Here is an 11,187-nt window from a genome sequence, read left to right as displayed (position 1 = left end):
ATAAGGATTTTCATCCATCCCTAAGATCATGCAGAATCACTACACTAGAAGGAAAGTTGGAAGTTTTAGTTTAGTGTACCATAACCACTTCACTAACTTGTTAGTACAACATTGAACTTAGTTTATCCTTTTCAAAACATAAGTTGGGTTTCCGTTATTGGTGATCGAACTTCTTTCACAGACCTGAGTCCCATCTCCTTACACTTTATTGAAAACAAGTCATTTGGTAGACACTTTGTAAAAGGATCTGCGAAGTTCTTCTTCGATTCAATATAGTTCACTGCAAATACTCCCCTTTTGATTAATTGCTTTACAATATGTCTAAGACTAGCATGTCTTGAATTTCCATTGTAAGTCTTGCTTGGGACCTTATAGATCGTAGACTGATTATCACAGTTAATCATGACTGAAGGAGTTGGCTTCTTCCATAATGGGATTTATACTAGTAAGTTTCTAAGCCACTCTGCCTCCTTACATGCAACTGTAAGTGCAATCAATTCTGATAACATTGTTTAATCAGAAATGCATGTATGCTTCTTGGAAATCCAAGACACAGCAACACCTCCCAATGTAAATATCCATCCACTTGGAGACTTGGATTTGGATTCTATATTGTTCCAATTCACATCAACATATCCTTCTAATACAGCAGGATAACTCTGGAAATGTAAACCATAATCTATGGTTCCCTTCAAGTAAGCCAACACTCTTGAAATTGCTTTCAAATGTTCAATTCCCGGATTACTTGAGAAACGACATATCACTCCCACTGCTTGGGCTATGTCTGGTCGTGTGCAATGCATAACATACATAAGACTACCAACAACACTAGAATACTCAAGTTGCTTATGAGCTCTTTCAGTGTTCTTCATTAATTTAACACTAGGATTTAGAGGGCTAGGGGATGGTTTGTCATCAAAATGACCATATTTCTTGAGAAATTTCTCGATGTAATGAGATTGGGTTAAGACCAACTCATCTCCCTTTCTTAGGATTTTAATTCCTAATATCACATCAGCCTCCCCTAGATCTTTCATGTTAAAATTAGAACTAAGAAACTTCTTAGTATCTTCCACAATAGACAAGTCAGACCCAAAAATAAGCATGTCATCAACATACAAACATAGAATTACGCATCCAGATTTATCTTGTTTACTATAGATACATTTATCAGCATCATTCACAACAAAACCATATGACAAAGCCACTTTGTCAAACTTCTCATGCCATTGCATGGGAGCTTGCTTCAATCCATAGAGGGATTTCACTAATTTACACAATTTCTTCTATTGGCCTGGTAATATGAAACCTTCAGGTTGTTCCATATATATTCCTTCTTCTAAATGACCATTTAGAAAAGCAGTTTTGATATCCATTTGATGCACAACTAGCTTATGAATAGAAGCAAGTGCGATCAAGCAACAAACAGATGTGATTTGTGCAATAGGAGCATATGTATCAAAGTAATCAATACCATGTCTTTGTTTATAACCCTTAGCAACTAATCTGGCCTGAAAATTATCAATGGTACCATCTACATTCAACTTTCTCCTGAATATCCATTTACATCCTATTTCCTTAGCACCAGGAGATAGATCACAGTATATCCAAGTTCCATTTGTCAAATTTGAATGCTTTTCATCATTGATAGCCTCTTTCCATAAATTAGCATCTTTGGAACTCATTGCCTCAGCATAGGTTTTAGGATCACCTTCGTCATGCATATCATACATGGTGATGCTAATAATTTCATTCTTATCACGCTCTACAAGGTAATATTTGAAGTTTGGGTCATGCTTTTTCTCTATTCTTCCTCTCTTACTTCTTTTAGGTTCAATATCTTCAGTAGGAACTGAAATATCATTGTTTTGTGTAGAGGAGGAAAGTTCATCATTGTTATCAGTCTCCATTGGTTCTAGACTTGGTAACAATGGATTTTCAGTGAGTAGTGTCTGAGAACTAGTCCTTGTCATTCTTTCAAAAAATTCCACATCTACAGATTCTATAATCTCAAAAGTGTCAAGGATTAAACATCTGTAGGTAATACTATTATGAGAGTATCCTACAAAAACACATTTATAAGCCCTATTTCCTAGCTCTAGTCTTTTAGGATCAGGCTTTCTAACATACGCTAGACAACCCCATGCTTTGAGTCTTTTCAAATTAGGTTTTCTCATAAACCACAGTTTATAAGGGGAAACATTCTTCTTTTTCAAATGCACTCTATTCAAAATATAGCATGCAGACAACATGGCTTCACCCCACAAAGAATTAGGCAAACCAGAACTAATAAGCATAACATTAACCATGTCAATCAAAGTTCTATTCTTTCTTTCAGCAATACCATTTTGTTGAGGTGTATATGGTGCTGTAAATTCATGTATTAAACCATGCTCTTGACAAAATGCAGTAAATTCAGAAGGATAATATTCACCACCACAATCAGAACGTAATATTTTAATTTTCTGTTCTAATTGTGTTTTTATTTCTGATTTGTAAATCATAAATTTATCAAAGACTTCATCCTTCGATTTCATCAAGTAAGTATAGGCATATCTAGTGCTATCTTCAATAAAAGTTACATAATATTTGTTTTCACCACGAGTGACATGACTTTTCAAATAACTAACATCGCTATGCACTAATTAAAGTAAGGAAGAATTTCTTGCTACAGATTTAAAAGATATCCTAGTTATGTTTTCCTGCATACATATTTTACATTTAGAAACATTATCAAAATTGAAATCAAAAATCAGTCCTAATTTGTTCATGTTTCTAAGAGAACCATAATTCAAATGCCCTAATCTAGCATGCCATAAATCAATAGAGTCAACAATATAAGAATAATCATTATTTATTAAATTAAGCTTAATCATCCCGTTACAAGAGTATCCTTGTCCAACAAACATTCCGTTTTTGGACAGTACAAACTTATCAGACTCATACGTAACCTTGAAACAGGCCTTGCCAACAAGGACTCCAGAAACAAGATTCTTACAAATGTCCGGGACATGTAATACATTGGTAAGAGTAACAATCTTTCTATAAGTAAACTTGAGTTCAACAGTGCCTTTTCCATGTACTTTACTAGGGAGGCGATTTGCGGAAGTGACTTCTTACCCACTAACAAATTCATATGTCTTGTAAAGGTTTCAGTCTTTATAGATATGAATGGTTGCACCAGTTTCGTACCACCATCCACTTCCATGATCTGCAACAGTATTGGCCTCTTGCACAACAATGACAAGTTTGCTATCATCGACCGTATTTGCTTCGTTTTTCATTTGTTTCTTCTTTAGACGACAATCACGAGGAAAATGGTCGGGTTTCTTATAGAAGAAGCAAGGTCCTTTGTTCTTTTCATTCTTGTTGGGATGTTGCTTCTTAAACTGAGAATCATTCTGAACTTTCAAAGAATTCGAGGTTTTCGATTCTTGCACATTATTTTCAGTTTGTTGACTATCCTTAATCTCTCGCTTACGAGCATCTTCTTCAATACGAATATGATGCTGCAAACCTTTCTAAGTCATAGTCAGTTTCAGCATGCTTAAGTTCTTCTTGTAACTATTCCATAAAGAGGGGAGACGAGAAATGATAACCCCAACAACGAATAAACTTACCAGGTCAATACCAGCATATTTAAGATGATTAACAATAAGCAAAATATCATTGACCTGGGCAATGATAGAATTATTGTCAACCATTTTCCAATCCATAAAGTTGCAAATCAGGAACTTCTTGTTACTGGCCTCAGAAATCTTGTATTTGCACTCCAGTGCAGTCCATAGTTCCTTCGCAGTTCCATAAGTACGATGAGCATTATAAACATTCAACTCCAAAGCATTCAGAATATGACCACGGAACATGAAATCATCTTCTTTATGCTTCTTTCGCCTTTTCTTCAATTCCTCATCGTCCTTGTCAGTAAGATCAGGAATGGCCTCCAACCCATCTTCCGGAATGTACCATAACTTCAGAAACATCAGGTTGAATTTCAGAGTTTCTTGACAACGAGTAAAACCCTCTCCTTAAAAACGTTTTAACATGTTAAAAGTCTGATTCATGACTTGCAGAGATTGTGCAGCATCCATTGAAGATTCACCCTCCATGTCGAGATTAATTGTCGAAAACTGTTGGAAAATTGACACTAAAATAGGGTTAAAAAAAGAATGTTGTCTCTGGGTTCAAGGCTCTAATAATAGATTCTTTTCGACAATTATTCAACCCTTCCCAATTAGATTGGCGAGTACAAATAGGTCGATGAATATTGGCGTCAGGATACTTGAAGCCCTACAACAATGTTGGATTCAAATCTTGTACAACCTTGACCCAACTAAGAACACACAGGTTTTGATTCTGATGATGCTTGTTATAGAGAAAACAAAGAGATTTTTGATGATTTTGAATGGAAAACAAGGACGTTATTTATAGAGAGTTTAACATTTATTTATTTTTTGAAAGGAAGATTTTTATTTAAAGGCTAGAATATTCAAGGGTTACATATTTTAGGAATGTAGCATTCCCGGTCTTTACAATCGGGTAAATAGAACATTAGCATAACTAATTCCCAATTATAAGCATTAACTTCTGACCGTCTTGTTCGATTAGACCTTATCCATTTGGTAGCCTGGATGTTGTTGCGAACTTTGATTCCTGGTACCTGCATAGTTTCGTTACAATCTTGATTATTTCCGGGTTCAGGTGTGTGGATCCACAGTTGGTGTAGACCATAACAATTACAACTAGCCAAATAGTTATTGATGGAGTGATGGAGGTAGATCCGGAGTGTGAAGGTTATAAAACCTTCTTCGATGACTATCCACAAGAATAGCCTAAAGTGTGAAGGATGCCTCAATACAATGAAGTGATCTGTTGATGTTGCTGATGATTCTGTAGCTGAGGTTTTGGTGGATTGGTAGCTGTTTTTGTTGTGGTATGGTGTATGGCTCTTGTCCCCACCTTCTATGAGAACCTTTTGTAGTTGTTGTTGATGTGAAACTTGCATACTTGGATCATGTTGATGATGATTCGCAGAACATAAGCTATCCTTAATACAACTAATAAACTTAACTAAAATCCTAGGGACAAAAAACACAAAAGTAAGTACTGGTTGACAATTACGGTAATTCTCAGGTTGGTTGGTAAAGTTGTGACTAATATCTCTGTTCCCTGATTTCAGTTTTTTATGCGTGGATGGGAGGTGTGGTTGTTGGTGATGTTGCGGAGCTGAGTTGCTAGTGTTGCATCGTATTATCCGAGAGTAACCAAAACCTGCAGAGTGATCCCAAGATAGGGCATGGTAGAGACCGTAACCCGATCCTAGATCTAAAATACAATGGACAGATGGTGCCATCGCACACTTATTCATATACATACATGGATGCTTTTTAGTTGTAATCATTATCTTCATGGGATAATATACCTCCACGGGATGACCCAATTTACGTCCCATAACCTTCCGTGCAAAATTTTTATGTGTCGTCCAAATGGACCCTTAACTTTTCCATTGTCGGAAACAATAGCAGACAGGTAGATAGGCTCTTTCCCCAAGGCGGTATATGTCTGCACTAGAGATAATGTGACCCGAATCCACATTGTTCCGGGTTGAATCAAATTGGTCTTCCCCATTGAAATTTCTTCCGATTCCGTAACCCGGGTTGCCATTGAGTCGTCCAAACTTCTCGCCCAAAAAAGTGAAAAAAAATGAAGAAGAAAGTAATGTCATATTCCTCGTAAAACACTTAATTAGGATTGTATTTTTCTTGGTAGATCCGGTTTGAACCGAGTTTTGATGTTGAATTTCTGTGGTTCGGTGGATATGTAGATCAAATTCCCAGGATTTCCGACCACCACCAGTTTGCAGATGGAGCATTACCAAAAGTACTGTTTTCTCTTCCAGGCTTGCAACCAAACTGATTTCTATGTGTTGATTACTATCTTCTTTGGTTGATGATTTACTAGCACCCGTGTATCCATAACTTTAAATCTCTTTATTTTTATCAACTTGGAGATCCAGATGCGGCTCATTTTGAAGTACAAAGGAGTTGCGATAAACCCATCAAATAAAAACCGATAGTTATAAGGGCTAGTATTATGGAAACAAGAAAATAGATTGTGGCGTGATGTAGATGATGTTGATTGGGGTTTGGTCATACGAGGAGTGACCGTGGGAACTGTTTGGACTGATTTTGGTATAGACATGTAAGGTAATGAGATTAAAACTAAATCAACAAGGGATGTGAGATAAACAAAGACTCAGAATTGATTTTGCATGTTACTATTTTTGCCAATCTAGGTGCCACAAACAGAAGGAGACGAACTAAACTGAAAACAAAGGTACGATGCTTTGACACTTATGGGTACTTACAGGAGGAAAAACGGAGAGAGATTCCAGGAACTCAACCCAGTTTCCGGCTTCTGGAACAATTAGATTTTCATCTACTCGGCCAAATACATCTAGAAACTCAAGAGGTATGAAGAATACAATTCTTCTGAATCCTTCATATGTAAAGCAATCCCTATTCAACCAACATCAAATTGAAAAATCATTTTGATTCAGGTCCGAATTAGCTGATTTGTTGATACAGAAGACCAGACTATGAAGAAGAAAGGAGGTTATTAATGGTGGATCGGTTACAAACTCTCAAGGAGACCGAGTCGCAGAGCAAACTCGAAAGAGAGAGAAAAAAGATGTCTCTGTTGAGAGTTTAACATCTATTAAAGATGACTCTTCATCTCCAACAAGCATCTTTTCAGAGCGAATAGACATCTCTTCCAACAATGGTGTCTGTTGGGAAAACGAAGTTTCTGTTCAGTTTTTTAACTGTCATTAGAAACCCTAAAACAGGTCGATCACCGAACTCTGCTGTAGTGCCTACAAATTAAGGGTTTGATGAAAATATCCAACATTTTCTCTTTATCCAAAAAACCTAAAAAATCAATTGCTATTAGGTAATATGTCATAAACAACAGAATGTATATATACAAAAGGGCCGTTTTGGGCATAATATTTACAAAATTGCACCAAAATATTTGTAAGTAACTCAGTTCTCAATACTAATAACTACGACGAAGAATCACGTACCACACAGGATTAACGAGAAAATGAAAGGCTCAATTGAAGCTGCTGGCGTTTAGTTATGTTATCGTGGTATCGATTTCTTTATTTACACAAGGAGGAAGATATTAAGATGGAGAACCGGACGTAATGGCCGACAACTTTGACCGTGTAAATGGTGATAAAAGTTCCATCTGATGAATGAACTCGACATCGTGAACCAATGGATTATCTGATCTACTCGGAGGTGATCCAACATAACACAACTGTGAGCACCCTGTACACCCTGATTCTATCGTTTCCTCAACCTATCATCAGAAGAAAAACAACTGTTTTTAGCATGATACAGTTTAAATTGCTTATCAATGTTATAATGCAATACAAATTACGAGTAAGAGTATAGCATATGTGTTTGGAGCATCCACTAGTTAAATCTGACATTTATCTTAAAACGTGATCAGAATGACATTGCTAAAGATAACATTTTGTTATTTATCTCCGAATGTCAAAGATGGCAATCAGGAGTAACAAATTATTTGGCAGGAAACAAGAAAACATAGATTGGCAGCATGTTCCCAAGAGGGCTCGTCAGATAGCATTATCTGACACAAGCTACATCCCTCTGCCGGTTACATGTAGTGACTCAATTTTCTTTTCCAGGATACTTCCGTTCTCGAAGAGAGAGCGGGCGAGCAACAAATTCTACAACTTCTTTTGGCCTAAAGAAATACTGAAACAACAAAATATAGGTTATTTGAAAGCTAACCATAGCCGTGTGCATATGCCCATTTTGAATGCACTTAGACCCCCAAATGACTAAAGTGCTTACCTTCTGGCCTGGATCTCATATGCATAGAAGTTTTCCACATCGCAAGGCCAAACATTTCACAAGGGTAATTAATCAAAATGTTTATCTCACACATAATTTATTTGTTATTTAAAAAAATCCATGTACATTAACCATACATTTTCACTGAAAAATTAATTTAAATGAATGAGTTCACAGGAAGTTCAAGGAAATAAGCACTAAACTATACCTTGTTTGCAGAAGCTATCATATTGAGAATTTCACTTCTTCCATCTGTACTCACTTGGCTGTTTCACAAACACCAACTTCTTAAATTACTCATCAGATCATCCAACCAACAACTCTCTACCTCCCGCAAAAATTAAACTTAAATTTATTTTTATATTTCTCTCAAAATTTAAATACAATAATTTATAGAAAAATTGGTACATTGTTCATCTAACCTGTGTTTGGTACATTTATGAAGTTTTAGAAAATCTGGCAAACCAGCACCCAGCCTGCGAGGTTTTGGACAAGCTGGTGGTGCTTCCTCCACACGACCACCACCACCTCCAAACCTTAGTTTCGCTATCTCCGAACCGGAATCTCTCAAGTTACTTTTCACTCCTAATCGATGCATGTTTTTTTTCTTCCTCTCCTCTCCTCTCTTGCAAGTAATAATAATTAACAACTTATAATTACTTGCAATCAATTTGAGAAAAACCAAAATTAATTGCTAATTAAACAAAATTTATTAACAAGAGCAAAGAAAAAACAAAAAGAGGAAAGATTCGTTGCTATAAGTAAAAATTTTAAATAGTGAAGAGTAAGGATCATGATTCATGATAATGAAGAGATAAAGAGTGAGATTATTTTGGGTTCCATTGTTGATGAGTAGAGAGAAATTTGAATGGGTGAGAGTGAAAATCGGTTAAGTTGTGAAGAAATGTTTTGTTTATTATTAACACTCTTTTACTCCCTAGAAATACTTGTAGCCAAGTAAGTTAACTCACAATTTCTTCATGAATTATTTTGCAAAATTAACGCGACAAAGAAAAGGTTTGAAGAGAAACAAAGATGGTGATCTGATGTAAACAAAGAAATAAATCTTTTGTTTAGTTGAGATTCCTTTTCTGTCCATCTAACTTATGGGAGGGAGGGAGGATTCTTGCTGCCAATATTGGCATGCATTGTGACTGGTGGATGGTTCGGCTAATTGCTGATTATACGTGCTAATATTTCATTAGACCTGATAATTTTGGTCATGACTTAATGAGTCACTTCCAAATGTCATAGGTTAGGTAAATTTTGCTTCAGAGGTTGAAAATGGTAATTATGGTTGTACAAAACTAGATTACCGCCCACGGTGGGGGGTCGACCGAAGATTGGATCAAAATTCTTTGCGAAAGTTTTGTAACTGTTTTTGTAACAATATTTTAACATCTAATTAATTATAAGTGCTATACTTTTGTAATACTTATTTTCTAACAATTTTGTAGCATTTTCTGTAACAAATTTGTAATAGCAACAACAACAACCTTAGATCCTGTGGCCGAATTTTGTCGGTAATCAACTGTCAAGATCAAAATTAAAAGTATAGGTGACGGATTTTTGGCCATTTTTACGCCACAACCACCGTCAAACGGTTAGACTTCTGATCGTTTTGATTGCGCCCAATTATATTCGTGGTTGATGACTATCTAATTGTCGATCCAATTTCGTGGAAGAAAGTCCAATTGACGTTCAATTTTTGCGATGAAAAATCAAAAAACAGCGTTACAAACGGACTACATTTTAGCTCCATATGGGTAAACACATAGAAGGACTCCCTTCATTCGTCCAAAAATAATTAATCAAAAGTTGTTAACTTATATTAGTCACTGACATGACTAAAATAGCGCGTTTGGATGCGCATCCAAAAGTGACTTTTTGATTTCTAGAAGTCGAAAAATAAAAAATCAGTTTGAATAGGGAATTTCAAAGCGACTTCTAGAAATCGAAAAGTTAACTTTTTGTGAAGCAAATTAACACTTATAGCGCGTTTGGATGCACATTTAGAAATTATTTTTGACCTATAGAAGCTATTTTTTGTTTGTTTTTTATCGAACAAATAGAAAATTCATTGAAAAGGGCACTTAAGGGGGTGCTTAAACCCAATGATTACAACTGAACAAAAAAAAAGGGAACCGAAAGGGGATTCGGCTACCCAAGTAAATAAACACAAAAAAAAATTACGGAGGCCGGTAAAATGAATCCCATAAAGAAATCACCATATTTTTCGTAAGCTCTAACATTCTTATGTTCGAATCAGCCAAAAAAATGCTTGTAACTTGATATCTCTAATGAGGCTTGCCAAAGTTTTTTTTTTTGTTATCGAAGGTTCTTTCATTTCGCTCTTTCCATATACACCACCATATAGCAACTGGAATGTTGTTCCATATTCGACTAAGTCTTTCATCTCCTCAATTAAACTTCCAAGCCTTCATTTATGTAATGACATTAGGGTCGTATGACCATCCAAAGTGGCACCCTTCAACAAAGTAGTCCCATATTCTCCGGATTCTCCAACAACCATAAAACAAATGAGAACTCGATTCATCGTCTTCCTCACCAAAATGACATATACTAGAGACATCCATATCTCTTCTTAAAAGTTTATCCGCCGTCATTACCCGGTCATGAGAAAAAATCCAAAAAAAAATGATTTTGTGAGGGTACTCATTACTCCAAACAACATTGATTGGATAATGGGGCTCACCGTGATCGTCGTTGACTTTAATTCTATCATTAACCGTATATTTACCATGAGCACTACCAACCCAAATTCGGGTATCCATAACCCTTTTTTGAATAGAGATGGAAGAAAGAAGATTTGATATGGATAATACTTCACTTGTAATGGTTTGAGAGTATCTTTGCCTAGACATAAACGCCCACCTTAGACCACCTTCCCTAACTTCATACATACTAGCCACCACAAACTCCTTGATCCTTGAAGCTTCATAGGCCAAATGATACATATCACATAATCATCCTTCACAAAGCCATAAATATTCCCAAAATCTAGTTTCCTTACCCGCTCCAATCTTGAATCTAATACTTTTGTTGAAATCTTCAAATTCTTTATAGATATTAAACCAAAAGCTATCACCTTTCGATCCTTTGGGTTGGAGAGTTTCCCAACCGGTAAATGTTTCGCCAAATTTTTCAACTATGATCTTCCTACACAACGCATCTTTCTCCTCGCCAAAGCGCCACCACCAATTTTTTTTTTATCAAAGCCGAGTTTCACTTTAGTTCTTCTTATACCAAGACCACTTTTTTCTTTTGGTTTTGAAACCAA

General features: G+C 36.0%; 1 protein-coding gene across 1 annotated transcript; it reads right to left on the bottom strand.

Moving 5' to 3' along the window:
• Positions 1 to 6,953: 6,953 nt before the first annotated feature.
• LOC113286085 lies at positions 6,954 to 8,744 on the bottom strand. Its single transcript, XM_026534798.1, has 3 exons — positions 8,309 to 8,744; positions 8,095 to 8,152; positions 6,954 to 7,365 (listed from the first exon to the last, which is right to left on the bottom strand). Exons 1-3 carry the CDS (start codon positions 8,482 to 8,484, stop codon positions 7,186 to 7,188), a joined length of 414 nt encoding a protein of 137 aa, XP_026390583.1. The 5' UTR covers positions 8,485 to 8,744; the 3' UTR covers positions 6,954 to 7,185.
• Positions 8,745 to 11,187: the final 2,443 nt, after the last annotated feature.

Source organism: Papaver somniferum, chromosome 6, assembly GCF_003573695.1.
Source record: "Papaver somniferum cultivar HN1 chromosome 6, ASM357369v1, whole genome shotgun sequence".
Classification (NCBI taxonomy): domain Eukaryota; kingdom Viridiplantae; phylum Streptophyta; class Magnoliopsida; order Ranunculales; family Papaveraceae; genus Papaver; species Papaver somniferum.
The sequence above is the reverse complement of the archived record's forward strand: the minus strand, read 5'-3'. Positions and strand labels throughout refer to the sequence as shown.

Coding starts and splice junctions, on each gene's coding strand:
- LOC113286085 (XM_026534798.1), bottom strand. CDS start 8,484: ATGCATCGATTAGGAGTGAAAAGTAACTTGAGAGATTCCGGTTCGGAG. Junction 8,153..8,308: donor CATAAATGTACCAAACACAG/GTTAGATGAACA, acceptor TTTGTGAAACAG/CCAAGTGAGTACAGATGGAA. Junction 7,366..8,094: donor TGATAGCTTCTGCAAACAAG/GTATAGTTTAGT, acceptor TTCTGATGATAG/GTTGAGGAAACGATAGAATC.